The 21652-nt window shown below is 38.3% G+C and overlaps 2 protein-coding genes across 2 annotated transcripts in view; both read right to left on the reverse strand.

Annotated features, from left to right (window-relative positions):
- Positions 1–1496, reverse strand: part of LOC109485829 — a 23215-nt gene extending 21719 nt beyond the window's left edge. Inside the window, exon 1 of the mRNA XM_019789536.1 lies at positions 1405–1496. The gene's annotated coding sequence lies outside the window, so the exon portion shown is untranslated. The remainder of the gene's footprint in view (positions 1–1404) is intronic.
- A 2065-nt stretch (positions 1497–3561) lies between these two features.
- Positions 3562–8122, reverse strand: LOC109485621. The gene is made up of 3 exons (XM_019789341.1): positions 8107–8122; positions 4879–5129; positions 3562–3691 (listed from the first exon to the last, which is right to left on the reverse strand). Exons 2-3 carry the CDS (start codon positions 5110–5112, stop codon positions 3572–3574), a joined length of 354 nt encoding a protein of 117 aa, XP_019644900.1. The 5' UTR covers positions 5113–5129; positions 8107–8122; the 3' UTR covers positions 3562–3571.
- Positions 8123–21652: the final 13530 nt, after the last annotated feature.

The raw sequence follows: 21652 nt of genomic DNA on the forward strand, positions 1-21652 counted from the left end.
CGTGCACTGATTTGTGAGTAGGCATGAAAGGAACATATTAAAGATATCTGATTTTGAGTGAGGTAGCGTAACATTAGTTTTGGAAGCTATGGATTGCATCAGCTTTTGTCTGCATGGATACATTGAATTATTCGTTGTGTGGAGCAGCCATGATTAAACTTCTGGACTGGTGAAGCAACTGCAATAAGCTGTAGGAGTGAACATATTTTTCAACTGCTACTTTTAAAAATGTTTTCTAGCAACTAAGAAATCATATTCTCTTTAAACAGTTTCGAAAATTTATAGGGAAAAACATACAGTCAAAGAACCTATTATTAAGCTGTTACTTTGTCAATGTGATTTGGTTTAGTGTAAATAACAGTCGCCGTATTCCTTCGAAGCTGAAATGTTACAAGGAATAGTTTTAATACTAACACGATTCCCTTGTTTAAAATATTCTGAATCATTTCTAGCCGATCAGATTTTGACAAAAACACCACAAATAAATCTCAACGACCAAAAAGACACAAAGATATTTGCATCGAACGTCAGCGTTATGTTTTAGTCCTAGAAATATTATATTGAGTGTAGTTAATAGCATGTCGCTGGCTTGGCTCAAGGATCTAAAGCAAGGCATCATTGCGCCTCAGGTCCTACCTAATGAAATAAAGAGTAAAAAGGACCCCGTGGTTTTCAGAAAATCAACTCACAACTGTAGCTCGGAATACAAAACGCCCTGCGGGGGCTGCAACAAAGAATTAGATTATTCTCTCTTTTTGCTTTAGTGGAATTATCATTCACATTTATATATCATATGTTTCCAACATCATATGCTCCCAAATGTTACCTGTACCGATTGTTATCCGCCTATGATTTAGTTATCTCAACCAAGATTTTGTTACCATCGGGATGAAACCCAATGATTCACGTCTCTTCAAATCGTCTGAAAAACCTGCCATATGTTACACGTTTCTCTATAGTATGTTTCTTGTCATTGACAAAGCACATAAAAGAAAATTCAAGACTGCGACGACGACGCACTCAAGTTAATACACTTACATAAGAGCCGCCATCAAACATAAGATGATTAACTAAGACATGATACTACATGAAAGTTACACACAAATAAACACAAGAAAACAATACAAATCAGACAGTATTGGGGACAAATTTAAATGTAACTAGCCTAAATGCGCTATCCCACCTCCCCTCCCTCTTGACATGTCAAAAAGAACTCAAGTGCAATATGGTAAAGCTCGAAACGGTTACTTTAAAAAAAAATTAAAAAGTCATATGTTTTTGGTAGGGTTACCGGTGCAAACACGCCTAAAATGATCCGTTTGACCGTCAGTTACACAATTAGCCCATGTGGTATATACGTATTGCTTAAATACAGCATCATGAAGCAATAAGTCCTGCTCTTACCTGTTGAATAGCAGAGTTTGTGGGATAAAATTGGCCCGGAGATGAGCTGCTGAAGCCGGCTGCACGCAACAACGTTAACACACCACAAGCGCTACAACAGGGCGGTAATTATGAGGAAGGACGGCGATCCTCTACCTCTCTATATCACCATGGCAACAACGGTCTGTTTTGGTGCTGCCTAAGGTGACAATGACATCATACACTTCATTTGCATGTGCATCAAAGATAGATGTGGAGATTCAGTTAACAAGCTGTTCAACCCCCTCGCAGATAGCGATTGGTTGCAGTGTATTGTTCTTCTTTTAAAGAAGGATAGAATGGATCATTGCTCAAAATTTTTGCTCAAAATTAATCAATAATTTATCAAATCTTAAATTTTAATTTACCCCAATTTGGAATCGTTATAAGACATATGGATGTCGTTGTTGGTGGAAGTAACATTCGCGTTGTAAGAAATTTCTTAATTTTATTTTTATCTATTTCTATGTTGTTATGTTTTGTGTGGTACACTATTTTAATGTGTTTGTGTAGGTAAGATGTACTCTCCAAGCTACACATTAAATTAATCATGAATCTTAATGATAATTGGTAGGCGTGCAGTGGTTATAAAACAAATTTGAAGGTCAAAATGGTTATCCTATGATGTCCCTACGTTGCTGCAGAGAGTTGTGTATTTTTGAGTTTTTGTTTGTGGAGAACATAACTTGAGAAAACGCGGAAGGTTTTTAAAGGTATTTATAGGTACATGACAGGTAAAGGTAGAGTTTAACAATGGGCCTTCTAGCGGCTTTTAAGGTATTGTAGCGTAACATTATGGCTAGGGCAGGACTGACTTAGTGGGTTCCATGTGCGCCCTTATATATTATACATTTGTACATGCTTTTGTTAAAGTTACTTACCTACATGTAGTGATTTCTTTGAAATGTTAGAAGGCTTTCTTTCCTAAGATAAGACTGCGTACAGAATATGTATAATATACTATTAAATACAGTCGTCAGTGTTAATATTATTTAGGGGATGACATGAAATCGTTGAACTCTAGCTAATATTGAAAGGCTGTGTGTAATTGCTTACACCCCCTTTCACCTTAAACAGGGGATCTGTCAGTTTAATTGCCGATGGCAGTCTGGTATATGTTTGTCCATATGGTAAATTTATGAAAATAAAGATATAATTCAAGCATTTTAAGCCACAATTATTGTATTTAATTGTATTGGATAACATTAAATTAATCCAAACTGTGTAACCACGTACACTGATTCACAACAAAATATTGCAATCATCATTATCGCCGTCGCTACCATGTTTCAAAGATGCCAACCACAACAAATTTTATTCTCTTCGGGTCAGCACTTGCCTGCAACCTCCCCAAACCATTTCCTTTAGATCCCAAAAGCCTCATCTCCTTCTGTGACAATATACAATACACTGTTTTACAAGGCAAATACAGCATGCTTTCTCAGCCAGGTTGGTACTTTAGTATTAAAAATGACACTCTTAAGTTACCACTAAAAGAAATAAGACTGACAAAAAAAATATTTGCACTGTTTTTGATGGATAACATTCCATGTTACCGTTTGATTATGCTCTGTGTGATGTTTCTTTGTTTTCCTATTCTTTCCCTTTGAAGCTTTTACTGCTAATTTCACAAATGTAGTTTTTGAAGATACAGAAAAATACTCCGTATGTTCCCAAATATTTTTGTTTTGACAATATTAAAATACTTTTTCGACAATCTATTTACGTATACACAACGAATTTTTACGTTACGTTATCTGCGTACATGTATTCTGTGGATGCCGTGATCTGATTTCTAGACACTCTATTCATGAATTTCACACTCCCTATAATGCCTAGTAAAGATCACGGATATTGATGGGATATGACGTAAGAACTGCGACCTTGCGAGTAGGAGAGTCTTCGGTAGAAGGTAGAACGATAGAAGGTACGTCATTTTCTCTAATCCAACAAAAATGCTATCACGGCATACTAGAAAAAAAAAAACACTGATAGTTGACCAGTTTATCAATAGAACTTTTTAGAAATATTACATCGAGGAAGGCGGATGGGGGGATCTTACGTCATATCCGTGATCTTTACTAGGTATTATGGCAAGTGTGAAATTCATGAATTGAGTCGTGCCTGGAAGTCTTTTGGAGAGGCCTACTTAGTTCCCTTTCTCGGAATCCACGTAGGGGTACGTCACATCCACATAGAGCGCGAGCATGGTGGTGAGAAAAGATCCCACCGCGTACAGCATCAATATCCAGAAGACACCCGGAGCCTTCTGAAAGAGCAGAAAACAACGAGATAGCATTTTGCAAAACAACAACAACAACAACAACAAAACTACGTTTCCCCCCGTCTTTGGCGATACGTCCCTCAATACAGTTTGACAGAAAAACACACACACAAAAAGAAAACAGTCGGGAACAATGTCAAATGCAAAATAAAACATGTCATGTAGATGTATAGTTATTTAAAAGAGAGAATGTATAATAACATAAAAGAGGGGCTGCTTGTTGAAGTGAACTGTAAACTCATACACAACACGAGCCCACCATCTTTTTCTCTGTAGTTCTCTTAGAAAAGAAGAAAGAAATTAACACCTCTCGGTGAAAAATGTCCAGATGTTGACACATTGGCGCAACAAATCCATAGTGTGTTTTTAGCATACAGTCAGACATTCATTAGCTTTAGAGACTCGGTTGGCGTTACTCGAACGTACAGGTGGGGAAGTCTTGTAGAGTGCTTTCCCAAGGGTACAACTTCGGTGAGTATCGAGCCCGGGACCTATTGGTTCCAAATCCAACGCTCTAACCGTTACGCCACAACGTACCACGTTTTTGTGTTGATTTAGATTAGCCATCGTGTACAGGTTTAATTTGTATTCAGACTCAATCTTAGTAAGCGATGAGAATAGCTGATGCTCCGAAACGTGTTTTAAAGAGAAATTATACGGCTTTTGTATTGCGAAATGGTAAGTCACTAAAAAAATTTCTAACAGCGCACTGTCATCATCATCATCATCTTCATTCATCCTCCATAATAGAGGTGGAGCATACAAAGTTAGCTCGCCAATACTGTTTGTCATACATCACAGAGATGAGTTCATGTCCCTCCAAGCCAGTTTCAGTTTCAATTAGTTTCTTAAGCGTAATGTTTGGGCGTCCAACTCTTCCCGTACCGGTATCAGGATTCCAGAGTAGAAGCCTACTGGCTGGTTCTTTACTACGTACTACATGACCGGCCAAGCTTAGTCGTCAACATTTGACTACTGAAGTTACATTTGGTAACGAACCGTATAACTGATCATTAGTAGTATGTTTCCACCAGCGCACTATAGACATGAAGTATACATTTAGTATTGACTAAACAGTAAAAGTACATCTAAAGTACATGTAATACTGACTTCATACAGCATACATTTTGCTCGTCTAAAACGGCTAGTGAAAACGTGTAAATAGTACTTACCGGGTCGTACTCCGTTTGGTAGAGCACGAAGAAAGAAAGGCAGGTGAACACTGTCCATTTGATAGTGTGATACCACCGTACGTATGGTATGACGATCACTGGAGGGCGCATTATTGCTGGTGCCGGCTCGGTGTTGGAAGCGGCGATAGTGGCTGTGGCCTTCTCCACGTCATCTGCCATTGTTGCCTTCTCCACGTCATCTGCCATTGTTGCCTTCTCCACGTCATCTGCCATTGTTGACAAGTGATGAGCTAGAAGAGAAACAGGTTGTAATAAGAAATGCAGAAATCTACTCGGAAGCAAATGCAGCAAATGGCTTCACCACATCGCCCGTACCAACAACCGACCTGCCCGTTCTCAATACACATGCTGCAAACTAAAGAAATGGCAGTCCTACTAAAATAAATTCTCTTTGTAATGTATAAGCGCTTTATATCGACGAACAATGGTTGTAAAGTACGTGTTTTCGCACATTTTGTGCCACCGGATCAGTTGTAATTGGCTACTCTACAAGTGAAAGAACCGGGTCCGTGGGCCTTGATAAATTATTCATAAATCGGTGGCTGCTAGAGATTTACTGGATGGCATTCAGTGACGAGCCCCCCCTCCCCACAGACAGTAAAAAAAAATCAATCAATCAATCAATCAATCAATCTATCAATCAATCAATTAATCAACTATATTGCTCAACAATTGTAGCTGGTACAATGTATTGCAAAGAAACAACAATGGTACATACACAAACTAATACTAAAATATAATTCTAACGAGCTTGTCCATAATGATACTAAACCTAATCCATTGCGTTCTCTTAGGAAGAGTAACTATTATTACATTCCGTAACCACGGTGGTAAAATCTGGGTTGCAAAGTTCCCACATGCCATAAAACCCGAACTGTGTTCGATCGTGTTCGATCTGGGCAATTCGAATCGAACCCGGGTTCTATTTCGGGGTCACCTGCGGTCATTTACAATAAAGTGGCAAAACAAGCCTTTCTGCCTCCGTGCCGTGCAACAGATAAAAAACAACACTTTTCTATAGATAAAAACAGTTTCCTGGACAGTACATGTCCGCTATCATTTTTTTGTGGACATGTCACATGTAGCGAAGCTACTGTCGTATCCTTGGGTGACCTTGAATACTGTAATGATTCTTTACGCCAGTATGAATAACACAATGCAGACTTTTGGTCGACATGACATGTCTGGAAAACTCGTTTTAACCTGCAAGCATGGAAAGTCAAGCATACCCCATTCACGGCTCAAAATGACCGTTACGGTTGTCCCGAAAATCGTGTTTTAGGGATTTTTTAAAAAATGGCCTCAATTTTGAATTATGGGTAATTTAGTGCGAAAAATGTAGAAAGAAGAAATCATTTTTTCACCAATATGTCGACAAAAACTAGACTTAAAATCAGAAATTAAAAAATCCCTAAAACACGATTTTTGATCTTATTCCTAGTCGTCGAAAAATATAAAAATCGGGAATCTGGGGTAATATACGTAGCCAGGTTAAAACGATGTTTGCCTAAAAACGTGACATGACTTGTGGTCGGAAATCCGAAAAAAAACGTCTTTCAGAGCGAAATTTTGAAAAATCAATGATTTAACATAAACAGCTAATATTGAAAGGATGTTAAGGCAATAATTTCATTTTCATTTGACGAAATTTACCATTAAATCATTTTTGTTTATTTTCAAGTGTTTTACTGGTAGGCCAAACTCGGCCCAAATAGCGTCTTGTAACCCGATACCTTTTAGAACGCGCCTAGCAATGGGAAAGAATACCGTAGTGACAGACCGCCGTGAACAGTAATTCAGCGGATGTATCAGCTATTTAGAATACGGTGCCTCTTTTGTAGTGATTCAAATATGAATTTTCCAACCTACACTGATATCTGAGTATGGCATGAAAGGAAAATATTAAAGATATCTGATTTTGAGTGAGGTAGCGTAACATTAGTTTTGGAAGCTATGGATTGCATCACCTTTTGTCTGCATGAATACAATGAATTACTCGTTGTGTGGAGCAGCCATAATTAAACATCTGGACTGGTGAAGCAACTGCAATAAGCTGTAGGAGTGAACATATTATCTAAACGCGACTTTTCAAAAGGTTTTCTGCCAACTAAAAAATCTTATTCTCTCGAAGCATTTTCGGAATTTTATTGGGGAAAACATACAGCCAATGAATTTAAGCTGTTACTAAGTCAATGTGGTTTGGTTTAGTGTTAACAACTGCCGTCGTATTCCTTCGAAGCTGAAATGTTACAAGTAATAGTTATAATATACTAACACGATTCCCTTGTTTAGAATATTCTGAATCATTTCTAGTCGATCAGATTTTGACAAAAAAAACAAAAAAATATCAACGGCCAAAAAGACACAAAGTTATTTGCATCGCAAGTCAGCGTTATGTTTTAGTCCTAGAAATATTATATTGAGTGTAGTTAATAGCATGTCGCTGGCTTGGCTCAACGATCTAAAGCAAGGCATCATTGCGCCTCAGGTCCTACCTAATGAAATAAAGAGTAAAAAGGACCCTGTGGTTTTCAGAAAATCAACTGTAGCTCGGAATACAAAATGCCCTGCGGGGACCGCAACAAAGAATTAGGTCTTCTCTTTTTGCTATAGTGGGATTATCATTCACATGTTTATATATCATATCTTCTCAACATCATATGCTCCCAAATGTTACCTGTACCAATAGTTATCCGCCTGTGATTTAGTTAACCAAGATTTTGTAACCATCGGGATGAAACCCAATGATTCACGTCTCTTCAAATCTTCTGAAAAACTTGCCATATGTTACACGTTTCTCTATGTTTCTTGTCATTGCCAAAGCACATAATAAGAAAAATACAAGACTGTGATGACGACGCACTCAAGTTAATACACTTATATAAGTGCCGCCATCTAACAGAAAATAATTAACAAATACATAATACGACATGGAAGTTACGCACAAATATAAACAAGCAAACAATAGAAATCAGACAATATAATGCGCTGTCCCATCCCCCTTTCCCGTGATATGTCAAGAAGAACTCAAGTGAAATATGGTAAAGGTCGAAACGGTTAATTAAAATTTACATTTTTTTGGTAGTGTTATTGGTGAAAACACGCCTAAAAGTATGCATTTGACCGTCAGTTACATACAAGCTTTACCCATGCAATATATACAAAATGCTTAAATACAGCATTCTAAAGCAAAAGTCCTGCGCTTACCTGTTGAATAGCAGAGTTTGTGGGATGAAATTGGCTCGGTGAGCTGTTGAAGCCGACTGCTCGCAACAACACACCATGAGCGCTATAAAAATTCAATTAAGACTCGATTATGAAGGAGGACGCCAACACTCTGCCTCTCTATATCACCATGGCAACTGCGGTCTCTTTTGGTGCTGCCCAGGTGACAATGACATCATACAATTCATTTACATGTACATCAAAGAGATCCAGTTAACATGTGGAGATTCAGTTAACATGCAGTTCAACCCCGGTGCCGATAGCGATGGTTGGTCAGCATTACAGTGTATCGTTTCTCTTAAAGCAGGATAGGATGGATTATTGCTAAAAATTTGGCTCAAAATTAATCAATAATTTATCAAATCTTGAATTTTAATTTACCCCAATTTGGAATCGTTATAAGGCAAACGGATGTCGTTGTTGGTGGAAGTAACATTCGCGTTGTTAGATATTTCTTAACTTTATTTTTATCTATTTCTATGTTGTTATGTTTAGTGCGGTACACTATTTTAATGTGTTTGTGTAGGTGAGAGGTACTCGCCAAGCTACACATCAAATTAATCATGGATCTTAATGATATTTGGTAGGCGTGCAGCGGTTATAAAACATATTTGAAGGTCAAAATGGTTATTTTATGACGTCCCTACGTTGATGCTGCAGAGAGTTGTGCATTTTTGAGGTTTTGTTTGTGGACAACATAACTTGAGAAAACGCGGAAGGTTTTTAAAGGTATTTATAGGTACATGACAGGTAAAGGTAGAGTTCGACAATGGGATCCCTAAAGGCCTTTAAGGTATTGCAGCGTAACATTATGGCTAGGGCAGGACTAACTTAGTGGGTTTCATGTGCGCCCTTATATATTACACATTTGTACATGCTTTTGTTAAAGCTACTTACCTACATGTAGTAAGTTCCTTGAAATGTTAGGAGGCTTTCTTTCCTAAGGTAAGACTGGGTACAGATAATATTATTTGGCGATGACATAAGATCTTGTAACTGTAGCTAATATTGAAAGGCTGTGTGTAATGGACCTATACCATTATTACGTCACAGTTTGTTTACCTGTTCTAAAGAACATTCTAGTACGGTCAGTTTAAGAATAAAGATCATTTCAAAGTGGGGTATGTCTGATTTTTTTTGCTGCGTCTAGTTGTGTTGACACAGCATTACATGCCGCATGAGTGATTTATAAGGTGACATTAGACGAAAGTAGTACTGTAGCCTTATATTAGGCTAACGCTACACAAACACACACCGCGCTACGCACCCCTGTACAATATAAACGTCGATTGACCGACATTCATTGTGGTAAACAAACTGTGACGTAATAAAGGTATAAGTCCATTGCTTACATCCCCCTTTCACCTTAGACAGGGAATCTGTCAGTTTAATTGCCGATGGCTGTCTGGTATATGTCTGCCAATATGGAAAATAAAAATAAAAAAACAATCAAAGCATTATGAGGCCACATGTATTTTATTTAATTGTATTGAATAACATTAAATTAATCCACAATGTGTAACCACGTACACTGATTCACAACAAAATATTGCAATCATCATTATCGATGTCGCTACCATGTTTCAAAGATGCCGACCACAAAAAAACTGTTTTCTATTCTCTTCGGGTCAGCACTTGCCTGCAACCTTCCCTAAACTCTGTCCTCTACATCCTCAAAGCCTCATCTCCTTCTGTGACAATATACAATACACTGTTTTACAAGCAAATACAGCATGCTTTCTCAGCCAGGTTGGTACTTTAGTATTAAAAATGGCACTCTTTTTGATAGTTACCACTAAAAGAAATAAGACTGACAAAAATACTTGATTTCTTCTGCTCTGTGTGATGTTTGTTTTCTTATTCTTTCTCTTTAAAGCTTTTCCTGCTAATTTCACAAATATAATTTTTGAAGATAGAGAAAAATACTCCGTATGTTCTCAAATATTTTTGTTTTGACAATATTAAAATACTTTTTCGACAATGTATTTACGTATACAGAACGGATTTTTACGTTACGTTATCTGCGTACATGTATTCTGTGGATGCCGTGATCTGATTTCTTGACACTCTATTCATGAATTTCACACTCCCTATATAACGCCCAGTAAAGATCACGGATATGGATGGGACATGACGTAAGAACTGCATATACCTAATGCGACCTTGCGAGTAGGAGAGTCTTTGGTAGAAGGTAGAAGGTACGTCATTTTCTCTAATCCAACAAAAATGATATCACGGCATACTAGAAAAAAATCAATAGAACTTTTTGGAAATATTACATCGAGGAAGGCGGATGGGGGGATCTTACGTCATATCCGTGATCTTTACCAGGTATTATGGGAAGTGTGAAATTCATGAATTGAGTCGTGCCTGGAAGTCTTTGTCTTTTGGAGAGGCCTACTTAGTTCCCTTTCTCGGAATCTGCGTAGGGGTACGTCACATCCACATAGAGCGCGAGCATGGTGGTGAGAAAAGATCCCACCGCGTACAGCATCAATATCCAGAAGACACCCGGAGCCTTCTGAAAAAGCAGAAAACAACGAGATAGCATTTTGCAAAACAACAACAACAACAACAACAAAACTAAGTTTCCCCCCGTCTTTGGCGATACGTCCCTTAAAACAGTTTGACAGAAAAACACACACACACAAAAAAAAGAAAACAGTCGGGAACAATGTCAAATGCAAAATAAAACATGCCATGTAGATGTATAGTTATTTAAAAGAGAGAATGTCTAATAACATAGGAGAGGGGCTGCTTGTTGAAGTGAACTGTAAACTCATACACAACACGAGCCCACCATCTTTTTCTCTTTAGTTCTCTTAGAAAAGAAGAAAGAAAGTAACACCTCTCGGTGGCAAATGTGCAGATGTTGACACATTGGCGTACCAAATCTGTAGTGTGTTTTTAGTATACAGCCAGACGTTCATTAGCCTTAGCCCTCGAGCTCGGTGGGCGTCACTCCACCGTACAGGTGGGGACGTCTTGTAGAGTGCTTTCCCAAGGACACAATTTCAGGCCACGGTGAGTATCGAGCCCGGGACCTATTGGTTCCAAGTCCAACGCTCTAACCGTTACGCCACAACGTACCACGTTTTTGTGTTGATTTAGATTAGCCATCATGTACAGGTTTAATTTGTAATCAGACTCAATCTTAGTAAGCGATGAAAATAGCTGATGCTATCCGAAACGTGTTTTTAAAGAGAAATTATACGGCTTCTTTACACAATTTGTATTGCGAAATGGTAAGTCACTAAAAAAATTTCTAACAGCGCACTATCATCATCATCATCTTCATTCATCCTCCATAATAGAGGTGGAGCATTCAAAGTTAGCTCGCCAATACTCAGTAGTTTGTCATACATTACAGAGATGAGTTCATGTCCCTCCAATCCAGTTTCAGTTTCAATTAGTTTCTTAAGCGTAATGTTTGGCGTCCAACTCTTCTCGTACCGGTATCAGGAATCCAGAGTAGAAGCCTACTGGCTGGTTCTTTACTACGTACTACATGACCGGCCAAGCTTAGTCGTCGACATTTGACTACTGAAGTTACATTTGGTAACGAACCGTATAACTGATCATTAGTAGTATGTTTCCACCAGCGCACTATAGACATGAAGTATACATTTAGTATTGACTAAACAGTAAAAGTACATCTAAAGTAATACTGACTTCATACAGCATCTATTTTGTTCGTCTAAAACGGCTAGTGAAAACGTGTAAATGGTACTTACCGGGTCGTACTCCGTTTGGTAGAGCACGAAGAAAGAAAGGCAGGTGAACACGGTCCATTTGATAGTGTGATACCACCGTACGTATGGTATGACGATCACTGGAGGGCGCATTATTGGTGGTGCCGGCTCGGTGTTGGAAGCGGCGATAGTGGCTGTGGCCTTCTCCACATCATCTGCCATTGTTGACAAGTGATGAGCTAGAAGAGAAACAGGTTGTAACAAGAAATGCAGAAATTTGTTTGGAAGCAAATGCAGCAAATGGCTTCACCACATCGCCCGTACCAACAACCGACTTGCCCGTTCTCAATACACATGCTGCAAACTAAAGAAATGGCAGTCCTACTAAAATAAATTCCCTTTGTAATGTATAAGCGCTTTATATCGACGAACAATGGTTGTGAAGTACGTGTTTTCGCACATCTTGTGCCACCGGATCAGTTGTAATTGGCTACTCTACAAGTGAAAGAACCGGGTCCGTGGGCCTTGATAAATTATTCATAAATCGGTGGCTGCTAGAAATTTACTGGATGGCATTCAGTGACGAGCCCCCCCCCCTCCCCACAGACAGTAAAAAATCAATCAATCAATCAATCAATCTATCAATCTATCAATCAATCAATTCATCAACTATATTGCTCAACAACTGTAGCTGGTACATTGTATTGCAAAGAAAAAACAACGGTACATACACAAACTAATACTCAAATATAATTCTAACGAGCTAGTCCATAATGATACTAAACCTAATCTATTGCGTTTTCTTAGGAAGAACATTATTACATTCAGTAACAGTAATTTAGCGGATATATCAGCTATTTACAATATGGTGTCTCTTTTGTAGTGATTCAAATATGAATTTTCCAACCTACACTGATATCTGAGTAGGGCATGAAAGGAGCATATTAAAGATATCTGATTTTGAGTGAGGTAGCGTAACATTAGTTTTGGAAGCTATGGATTGCATCAACTTTTGTCTGCATGAATACAATGAATTACTCGTTGTGTGGAGCAGCCATAATTACAACATCTATAAAGACTGGTGAAGCAACTGCAATAAGCTGTAGGAGTGAACATATTTTCTAACCGCGACTTTTTAAGTTTTCTGACAACTATAAAAATCTTATTCTCTCGAAGCAGTTTCGGAAATTTATTGGGGAAAACATACAGCCAATGAACCTAAACTGTTACTAAGTTAATGTGGTTTGGTGTAAACAATTGCCGCCGTATTCCTTCGAAGCTGAAATGTTACACAGAATAATAATAATAATAAGACGAGTCCCTTGTTTAGAATATTCTGAATCATTTCTATCCGATCAGATTTTGACAAAAATATATATATATATCTCAACGACCAAAAAGACAAAAAAGATATTTGAATGGCAAGTCAGCGTTATGTTTTAGAAATATTATATTGCATGTAAGTGTAGTTAATAGCATGTCGTAGAGAGAAGAAATGTTACACAGAATAATTATAATACTAAGACGAGTCCCTTGTTTAGAATATTCTGAATCATGTCTAGCCGATCATATTTTGACAAAAACACCAAAAAATAAATCCCAACGACCAAAAAGACACAAAGATATTTGCATCGCAAGTCAGCGTTATGTTTTAGTCCTAGAATTATTATATTGAGTGTAGTTAATAGCATGTCGCTGGCTTGGCTCAAAGTTCTAAAGCAGTGCGTCATTGCGCCTCGGGTCCTACCTAATGAAATAAGGAGTAAAAAGGACCCCGTGGTTTTCAGAAAATCAACTGTAGCTCGGAATACAAAATGCCCTACGGGGGTTGCAACAACAAAAGAAAGAAAATAGGTCATCTCTTTACTTGCTATAGTGGGAGCATAATTCGCACATTTTGTTGATCCATAATATAATTCACAGATGTTTCTATCGATACCGATAGTAAGCCTCCTGTGATTAGGTTAACTCAACAAAGATTTTGTTACCATGGGGATGAAAACAAACGATACACGTCTCTTTAAATCTTCTGGAAAAACCTGCCATATGTTACACGTTTCTCTATTTTTTCTTGTCATATTCAAAGCACATAAAAGAATTCGAAAATACAAGACTGTGAAGACGACGCACTCAAGTTGATGCACTATAAACACCGCCATCGAACAGAAAATAATTAACAAAGACACAATACTAAATGAAAGTTACACACAAATATACACAAGCAAACAATACAAATCAGACAATATTGGGGACAAATTTAAATGCAACTAGCCTAAATGCGCTGTACCATCCCCATTCCCGTGACATGTCAAGAAGAACTCAAGTGCAATATGGTAAAGCTCGAAACGGTTACTTTAAAGAAAAATTAAAAAGTGATATGTTTTTTGGTAGTGTTACTGGTGCAAACACGCGTAAAGTGCTCCGCTTGACCGTCAGTTACACAATTAGCCCATGTGGTATATACATATTGCTTAAATACAGCATCATGAAGCATTGAGTCCTGCTCTTACCTGTTGAATAGCAGAGTTTGTGGGATAAAGTTGGCCCGATGAACTGTTGAAGCCGACTGCTCGCAACAACACACCACAAGCGCTATAACAAGACTTAATTATGAAGAAGGACGCCAACCCTCTGCCTCTCTATATCACCATGGCAACTGCGGTCTCTTCTGGTGCTGCCCAGGTAACAATGACATCATACACTTCATTTGCATGTGCATCAAAGATAGATGTGGAAATTCAGTTAACATGCTGTTCTACCCCCGTGCCGAAAGCGATTGGTTGTCAGCATTGCAGTGTATCGTTCTTCATTTAAAGCAGGATAGGATGGATTATCGCTCAAAAGTTTTGCTCAAAATTAATCAAAAATTTATCAAATCTTGAATTTAAATTTACCCCAATGGCTTTGGAATCGTTAAAAGCCTACGGATGTCGTTGTTAATACAAATAACATTCACGTTGTTAGATATTCAAAAGCTTTTTTTAATCTAGTATTTCCATGTTATGTTTTTGTGTGGTACACTATTTTAATGTGTCTGTGTAGGTAAGATGTACTCGGCAAGTGATGCAAAACACCTCTGTTTCAAAACAAGTACAGTGCAAAATACATGAATGCTTTAATTCGAAGCACGTATCAGTTGCCTAAAGGAAGCATGTGCCTTAACATGTGAGGCCGCCTACGTGCTAATCCCGCCTTCGCTGGAGATACAAAATACGTCTGTTGTCAAAAACATCTGTCTAAACCATGCAACTTGTTTTCGATCCAAACCAGCAGACCCTAGTAGCTGTTTCTATCAACCGCTGGCAATTACACTCACTTTACAATCTGATATCTGCATTTTAACCCTTCGAAAATTTATTTTAATAACTTTTAAGGGAGCAGTTTTTCGTTGAATAAATGAATGGAATTAAATTTGACTGCCTTTTATAGTAGACCCCACTTAACAGGATGAAGTCAGTGGCACACTTCAAAACTGAATACAAGTATAGCCTGGTGTGAACAACAATTAACTGGTTCTGAAAGGGTTTCCATCGGTACTTCGAAAATCAAATTGCGAGGAGGCTTGGTAGGGGTTTGCAATGTTGACAAAACCTGGTCTATGGGCTAAAATCAACTAGTTATCAGACACCATAGGGGTCATGGGAATGGCACCCAAACCATGGGCAAAAAGCACGCGTGAGGTGCGAATACATATCTACAACTCCAAATCAAACAAACTACATATCAAATTGAAACTGTTCCTTATTATGTCTTTAGCTTTTGATACAACCAAACGATAAAACAAGTTAGTTTATAAATTATACAAAAATCACGTAAAGAAAAAACCTCACCGATTTCGATGCGAAGGTTGCCATTGCAAAACCAAACCCTTAACTGGGAGGAAAGACCTTCGAATTCTATTAGCAGGTTCCACTATGGTTGGGACCTTTCTTACGTAGTGTATTTATAAACACGTACGAAGGTGACTAATATTCATTGAACATACACATATATGTTTTTAATGTTTTATATTTAGCTTGCAGGTACAGTAGAAGTGAAACAGACTTCTACAGACACTTTTTTTGCAGGGCAAGTTACACGTCCGGTCATTCCTGCTAATAGGGACTTAAAAGCAAACTTGTTTGACTAATTTGCATTATCTTGTCTTGACTCGTCTGATTTTTGTTTCCTTTTCGACCTTTCGACTTCCAATAAAAGAAAATGTCTTCACTTTATTTGCATATCAATCAATAGTTCGTGCTTATAAACCAGCAATTCTCCTCTGGTCTCTCAGTCACTGACGAAAGCTAGTAGATACTAGCTGAAACATCTGACCGTTTCCAAAATCATATCCAGTTGCTTGAGTGACTGCTTTTTGCCATATAAACTTTTTACTGATTAGATCAGCTTAAGTTCCTAAACCACTCAGTTACGATTGAAGAATACCTAAGACTGATATCTGCACAACTGATTGCTTAGATACGGGAACTGCAGATTGATGGCAAAAGCCGCTCTGGTAAATGGGTACTGTTATTACCTATTTATGGCCTTTCAATGCATTAGCCAGCTCAATTGCTTCCAGAACAAGTTAAAATGTGTCTAATGAAGTGTAAGTGGTGCAATTGTGGTCAATGTTTACTAGATTGTGTTGTAAGATAAGATTTATCACAAAGTACAATCTTCTATCACAACATCACCCCCATTCTAGTGAAGTGATTTGATTGAATCTAAAACCAAATGGGTGATTAACCTACTTTGCTGGTGGATCGTAGGTAGATACAACTGAGCGGGGGATAGTATTTCGTTTGTGTCCACATGCATGTGATTTACTGGTGGTTCTTCAGCTACTAGTTCGGTAAATAAATCTCACTCTATGTAGTGCAATATAAATAAACCTCCTTATAAAAGATATATCCTTGATTTTTTTGGAAACATGCTCTCTATCAAAATAACATGCGAGTATTCTTTTAAATTGAACTGTAATAGTTAGGTTATAGGTATTGTACTAAACTTGAAAGAGCGGAGTATATAATAGTAGTATGATTATTACTTAGCTAAGGGATAGATAAAAATTTATTTCTTAATTTAGATTATGAAAACATTAGCTTCGGTGGGTAGCACATTTTCTTTCATTTGAGATTTTGACGTATCCAAACAACTGGAAGAAAGCTAAACCTTTCAACTGAAAAAAAATTGAAATGTTTCCGGAACATGGCTGTCGCGAAAACTAGTCATGGCGGTTGCTTCCAAATCCCCTGGCCTGTGTACGGTGCAATAGCTCAATTTGTAAAGTGCTCGCTTTATAACTGGGAGGTCGTGAGTTCAAACCCCGGCCGGGTAAAGACTTTAAAAATGGTACACACTTCTTTCTCTGATCACATGGGAGAAAGAGTGTGGGGAGGTCAAACACACAGCATTACCAGCTGACCAGCCCCCTGCTGTAGTGCCTTGCACAGCCGTGTGTAGCCCAAGGGCTACAGAAATGGATATGGGCACCGCCCTACGCTCTGCATAAGAGCATGGGATACCTTCTTCTTCTGTGTACGTTGGCCTCGGCTGGGCAAACGGGACAAGCCCCCGGAGTTACCCAGTAGCTCCCGTTGGTATGGTTGTCGGACAAGAATAAGGATAAAAACATCGTAGCTGTTGACATTGTTCATTTGCCTTTTGTTTAAATCTTTAAACACATACTTTATGTTTTGCAATTTGACATAATTCCTTTTACTTGTTCACCTTTCCCTAACATCAGACTTAACGGAAAATTCCTCTCACAAAAGCTATTTCTATTCTCAATAAAACTTAAGCCATATAATGTTGCTTTTACAAGAAATTGCCAATGAGTTTAATTGCATAGCCTGTATCTTCTCATCAAACTAAATCTAATTTTGGGGAGAAGAAAACCAAGTCATTTCTTCTAAGTGCAAGAAAGGCATCCCGTATGCAAGTTGGGGCAAGGCAACTACGAGCCCTACAGGGGGGAGGCTTTTACTTAACCAGGGTGTCTACTGTCAAAAACCATTCTAACTTACATTTTAAAGACATTATAACCTTTTCTGGGAATACATATTTACATTTGCTAGCTATATTGTTTCAATTAAGCTATATTCTATTCGTAAACAATACATCGCATCGTATTCACCCCTTGAAAATGCGTATTGGTACAGTCGGATATTCGTTCAAATGATTCAATTCTTTGTTTAGCACCAGTTCAGCTGCCTGATGACTTAAGACAGGAACAGTGTTTGCTGTTTCGTGTGTGTTTTGTCGCTTCGGATTGGGGATCAACAGAAAGAAGACCCGGCAGGGGTTTGACCGAGACTTGTCAGACCGACCCAGGGTATAGTACCACTTCATTGTTTCTCTTTCCTATGTTTGTAAACTTTGAATTTTACTTCCATTACAAAGTACGTGTAGATATTTTGTGCTCTAGCTACAAATGCAAATTTTTAGACCAGAGTTAAACTTGTACATGTAGCAGCTCCGTGAGGCACCGTAGATACAGGGTCTCTTTTTTATAGATGAATTGCATAAGCATATTGTGTCATCTAGATTCTATGTTGTATGTTTCATGTGTATTCATTGGATGTGAACCCTGAATTAAGCCAGCGATATAAAAAGCTGCTATTGCACGGGCGATATTTCAACAGTATTATAACTAAGACATGGCTTAAAATCAATGTAACTTTCTCTACGCCTATTTGGAAAAGGGAGACACATTAAAGATATAAGTGCCATTGTTTCGAGCGAGTGTGTAAAAAAAGCAAAGAAGCAAGCAACGGCAGCATAACCTCGTGTTAATGAGGTTAATTAAGTACTTTCAGTAAGCAGTAAAATTTCTGAGTCGCGTGGATTTTATTCCACTTTATTTATTTATTTCCTAATTAGCAGAGTGCTGAGCTGTATTTGTCAGTTTACTCAAACTTAAAGCCCGACCACCACTTCTACGCGTAAGAAGATCTTACGGTCATAATCGAAGTGTGAATTTAAGGTGACAAATAGCGTTTTTTTGTTTTTTTTTTGTTTATCGACTTCTTCTCTCTATTGCCAACCCAACCGTCAGTATAAGTCTTCCATAAAACGAAGGTCGACAAGCTTAGGTTTTCCTGTGTGCTTTTATTAATTATCATAAAACAGACAGACGCTTATACATGTGAAACCCCGTTAAAATAATATTGAGGCTAAATAATACAGGTTGGGCTGGATTTAGTACAATTTTAGAACTGTGTTTCTTATCTTATCTACATATAAATATAAATAGGCTTCGGAATACATTGAGACATGTATGCATTTTGCTTTGAAAGTGACACTTCATTTCCACCTTCGCTTTGTTTTAATTTGTTTTGTTTTGTATGACTGCCCAGCTAAAATCCAGGGCGCAACTTGCGCAGCCGCCCTATAGCTAGGTGGCCGACCAATATGATTGTTCTCCCTTGACAATGCCAGCGATTCTACGCTATGTACATGTATATGTGACCTTGTACTTAGTTAAACGAAGATGACTTGTTCGCTCGGCCACCTGTGGACCTTCTGGTCTGTCGGTGACCACAGATGCCTACTAATCATTCATTACTTACATGTACATTAACACTTGTTGAGGTGTATTACCATCGTTGTGAGTAGCCCGAGTCCCAACTTGGTAAGTAGCCGACCTCGCTGAACTCTAGCAAACTTTGGTGAAGTCTAGTCGACCAAGCCAACCTTGCGGCCACCTCCTAATTCCTCAATTCCACTTTACGGCGCTCTCACCACTGTCTTTCTCTGTGACCTGAAATCGGCCGAAGCGCTGAGAGAGCAGAGGTCATCATGATCATGTTTGGAACATAAATTACTGTTGATGCCGTTGTGCGCTTTCACGGCGCACTCTCTTCCTTCTTTTTGGGTTGTGCCGTCCTCGGCGCTCTCACGGAAACGGTACGAGTCGGTTCAAAACAGTCGCCGAGGTGACGGCACTCATTGTGCTCTCAGAGAGCTCTTTGCGCGCTCCCATAGCGATCTCTCGGCGCTCAAGTAAACTTTATGTCTCAGAAAGAGCAGAGCGATAACGCCATCTTAGTGGTATTAGGGCACAACCATTGTTGAGAAGGGTTTGGTTTACTGTTTTGGAGGCAATAATCGTAAATGTGTGACAGAGGCCCGGGGTTGAGTCCTGACATGCCACCGATCTTGTGCCCTGGGGAAAGGCACTTTACACGACTTTCTTCACTTCGCTCAGGTGTAAATGAGTATTGTACTGTCCCTGTGTTGGTGGCGGCATTAATATAAGCTAAAGAAAACTTGAGTGTGCCGTCATCACGTCTTGTGATAGCATGTTTCGGAATATATATATATAAAAAATGTGTGACAAAGGCTTGATCACCCAGGTATGTGGGGACTGGGTTCCCCCTGCGTCGCTAGGTGATCGACTTCGTACGAGAGGCTGGAGAAACATTTTATAGTGTCACCTATCTTCCTGCCCAAATAATCTAAAATGCAAAAGTACTAAAAATCACCTACACAAGGACGTTAGGAGTTCTTTTTTGTATCCGCGCACTAGGCAGGAGGCGCAATGTCCTAGGTTCTAAGTGCCACGTTTGTAGCCAAACGTCCCCTCGGATGAAGCAGCTATAAATGCTAAGTGTATTTTTAACTGTCAAAAATGGGAATAAGGCTGTTAATGTTGGCATTCCTTCGCAATGTGTTGAGCTAATGTGCTTACAAAAATCAATGGTATCGGTAAATTCCTAGGGGGTTAATTAGTAACACACCAATGTAAATACTACCTCTTTAGCCATAATGAAGATAAATAGGTCAAGAATAAAAGCAGCTAGTAGATTAGATAAGAATCAGTTATGCGTGTGAAACATAAACCGTGGTATCGGGACATGGAATCATCTATTATTGTGCCCATAGAGATTTAAGATATGAAAGATCGATATCACACTAATGTGTGGCCAAATGGCTGTGTTTGACCAAATTGGAACATTTTCAACAAGAAATTCATAAAAGCACGAGGTGATTGGAAAAGAAAACTCTAGGCAACTACGTATATACCAATAAAACGTAACCCATTTACTAAAGTTGCTAAAGAAGCTTTGTATTATACCCTGCTCTTATGAAACTACTTTGTTGCGTTGCAGGACAAATCAGTTTTTGATAATACATTTAGTCTAATTACACAAAATTAATATTCAAATGACAACATCAACTTGGTTACTCTTAATTACCTGCAATGTTTGTTGAATTAGGTCTTGGATTAGAGCAAATGTTTACCTGTACTACCAAAAGTTTCACAAGTATAACATGTTTTTCTATCTTTTACCAATAGCTAGTTCACATAATGTGGACACTAGTGTGGCTTGGTGTGGTCAGTTCCTGCCTACTATCTGAAGGCGTGTCCTCTCAAACACGTAAGTAGCCGTGGCAAATTATGCGTATCTTCATTTCGTTAGTGTTTAATGCTGTTTCTAGATGTTGTTTCCGATCTTCTGCTACAGTTAAAATGCGGTAAAGCTTGGTTAGTATTTAATGATTTGTGTTGAAATAAAAAGAAATGGTCTTGATCACAGATTTAATTACTAGTATTACGAAGTCTGGTCCATATATACAAATTACAGGATGTGCACATATATTTCGGGCTGAAATATCAGAATACGAAAGTATGCTTTGTATGGGTGTAATTTTGAAATATACAAACGAGTTAATTTTTTTATTATCTTTGCACGTCACATGCCAACATAATGTTTCACTTTAAAATGTATTCATGATGTGTATGATAAATGATCTAAACGTCGATGCGAAAGGCTAAAAATTTGAATTCGTAAGCCTTGAAAATGATAAATATGTCATATGTCATGACCAGAACTTATGAATATTTTTTT

The sequence above is a fragment of the Branchiostoma belcheri genome, unplaced genomic scaffold (assembly GCF_001625305.1).
Source record: "Branchiostoma belcheri isolate BF01 breed outbred unplaced genomic scaffold, Haploidv18h27 scaffold1, whole genome shotgun sequence".
Lineage (NCBI taxonomy): Eukaryota > Metazoa > Chordata > Leptocardii > Amphioxiformes > Branchiostomatidae > Branchiostoma > Branchiostoma belcheri.

Excerpts from the sequence above, each read along its gene's own strand:
- LOC109485621 (XM_019789341.1), bottom strand. The coding sequence starts at position 5,112 with ATGGCAGATGACGTGGAGAAGGCAACAATGGCAGATGACGTGGAGAAG. Across the intron at positions 3,692-4,878 it reads ACCAAACGGAGTACGACCCG|AAGGCTCCGGGTGTCTTCTG; the intron begins GTAAGTACTATT and ends CTGCTCTTTCAG.